The following is a 2,500-nucleotide window of genomic DNA, read 5'->3' on the forward strand; positions in this document are numbered from 1 at the left end:
ATGTATTTAATATAGGTATTCATATCCAAGGAATTTATAAAGATGTGCAGTATTCAATAGAAGCATTCATATCCAACATTAACACCGTCTCAATCCGTCCTGTTCAGTCCCTGTCTGTGACTGTGTCTCTTCCAACAAGAGGTGTCCTGAACGACTCCTTATGGTTCTGTATTACAACGTTTTGGCCTTTTTTTTACCATGGAAACCATACGATTTTAGATCTAAGTTGACTAATTGAATTAAAAGCCAAACACTCAGCATGAGAGATGGAATGATCAGACAGACCACATATTGTGCAATGCATCAGATGCATTTGTTCATGGTCCTTGACAAATGGGAAAACAAACGGATTCCAGGAAACGAGGGAGTTGTCTCTGGTTTGACGGGTTCACTTGTGTTCGCTCTAACGACACGTCTTTTTACAGAGTGGCAGTTTTCATTTTGAGCTTCTTGTCACTCCACACAGTGGCACACATGATGTTCATTAGCTATACCCTAACCCTAACTAAACCAGTCAGATAAACACTCCACACAGTGGCACACATGATGATCATTAGCTGTAACCTAACTAAACCAGTCAGATAAACACTCCACACAATGGCACACATGATGATCATTAGCTGTACCCTAACCCTAACTAAACCAGTCAGATAAACACTCCACACAGTGGCACACATGATGATCATTAGCTGTACCCTAACTAAACCAGTCAGATAAACACTCCACACAGTGGCACACATGATGATCATTAGCTGTAGCCTAACCCTAACTAAACCAGTCGGATAAACACTCCACACAGTGACACACATGATGATCATTAGCTGTAGCCTAACTAAACCAGTCAGATAAACACTCCAAACAGCCTACCCGACCACTCGGAGGCGTCCACATGGTCCTAAAGCTCACCGTTGCCATGTTTTGTATCACATTCCAATGATAAAACTGGGGGGGACACAAATGCAATTTCAGAATGAAATTGAAAGTTGCGCCCCTGGTTCCAGTAGGCCTAAATTGTTTATCTTCCTCCTCTCCCCCCCTCCCTCCCTCCCTCCCTCGTTAACACTGATCTGAATGGAGTGGAGGGATGACTATCGTATTATGGAAAAACTTCCTGGCCCCACAGTGTGTAGGCTCAGGTAGATGGGTGTTACACATTGGTAGTGGAGTCCTCCCTTATTTGTGTGGAAGGAAAATGACTGAGGTCCTCAAGCATACTGTGTTCAAAATGTATCAATGGACGGTTGTACAGTACAATGCCTCTAACTGTGGTTGATTGACAGGACAGGTAGCCAGTAGACAGTCTTACCAGGATGAGCTCGCCGTCATTGGTTATTTCTCGGGTCCAGGCGGTCTTAGGTCCCTCCCCTTTCTGCAGAGTCTGCTCACAGCTGATCTTACTGTCTGTCTCCCACTTTGGAAGACTCTGTGAGACAGACAGACAGACAGACAGACAGACAGACAGACAGACATGCAATACAGTTAGATGAGCATCAGAGAGATGAAAGTCATGTTTTGGACAGATAGGCGGGTGGAGAATGGATGGATGGATAGAACAATAATTGGTAAGAGTGAGAGAAAAAGAGGGAGGTGACCTAGTGTGTATGCTATTGCATGGCCTCTGGGGGGAGAGAGAAGGAGGAAAGGAGAGGGGGAATATCTAGGAGATGATAATGTGTGATGTGCTCATCGTTAGTAGAGAGAGGCTCTGGGTGTTTGTCTGTTTCCTCCGGAGACAGCCAAGCAGAGGCCATCAGAGGGAGAGTTTGATAGAGACTTACACATGGCAAGAATGAAAGACGGAGGGAGGGAGGGAGGGAGGGAGGGAGGGAGGGAGGGAGGGAGGGAGGGAGGGAGGGAGGGAGGGAGGGAGGGAGGGAGGGAGGGAGAAAGTTCAGATGGGACAGAAGTGAAGAGTGGTTCAGGGAGATTGTTCCTATGAGACTAAGGGAGGGGTTTCATATGGTATCAGTGAATATATGGGAAATGCCAAATTAAATAGAGTCTGTAGACCTTAAAGAGGCATTAGTAAAAGCATAGATCAACCCAGTGGAAGCAGAGACCAAGCCAACACTGGATCATATCCCATAGTCCCTCTAACACTCCACAGTCCACAGGTCTGGGTTTCCCCTAACAGATAAAACCTGGGGAGTTGTAGCTTAGGGGTCAAACATGAGTCGAGGCTTTCATTAGGGACAGTGGATAGGGTGTGGGACAGAGAAGAATGTGAGTACAGAGGTGTGTGTGTGTGTGTGTGTGTGTGTGTGTGTGTGTGTGTGTGTGTGTGTGTGTGTGTGTGTGTGTGTGTGTGTGTGTGTGTGTGTGTGTGTCTGTTATGTACAGTGCCTTGCGAAAGTATTCGGCCCCCTTGAACTTTGCGACCTTTTGCCACATTTCAGGCTTCAAACATAAAGATATAAAACTGTATTTTTTTGTGAAGAATCAACAACAAGTGGGACACAATCATGAAGTGGAACGACATTTATTGGATATTTCAAACTTT

The 2,500-nt window shown here is 45.5% G+C and overlaps 1 protein-coding gene across 1 annotated transcript in view; it reads right to left on the reverse strand.

The window, feature by feature from the left end:
- crabp2a (cellular retinoic acid binding protein 2, a) overlaps positions 1 to 2,500 on the reverse strand; it is a 12,635-nt gene that overhangs the window by 675 nt on the left and 9,460 nt on the right. The window contains exon 3 of the mRNA XM_021598320.2: positions 1,307 to 1,423. Coding sequence (XP_021453995.1) covers positions 1,307 to 1,423 — 117 coding nt within the window. The remainder of the gene's footprint in view (positions 1 to 1,306; positions 1,424 to 2,500) is intronic.

This window comes from Oncorhynchus mykiss, chromosome 2 (genome assembly GCF_013265735.2).
Source record: "Oncorhynchus mykiss isolate Arlee chromosome 2, USDA_OmykA_1.1, whole genome shotgun sequence".
Taxonomy (NCBI): Eukaryota; Metazoa; Chordata; class Actinopteri; order Salmoniformes; family Salmonidae; genus Oncorhynchus; species Oncorhynchus mykiss.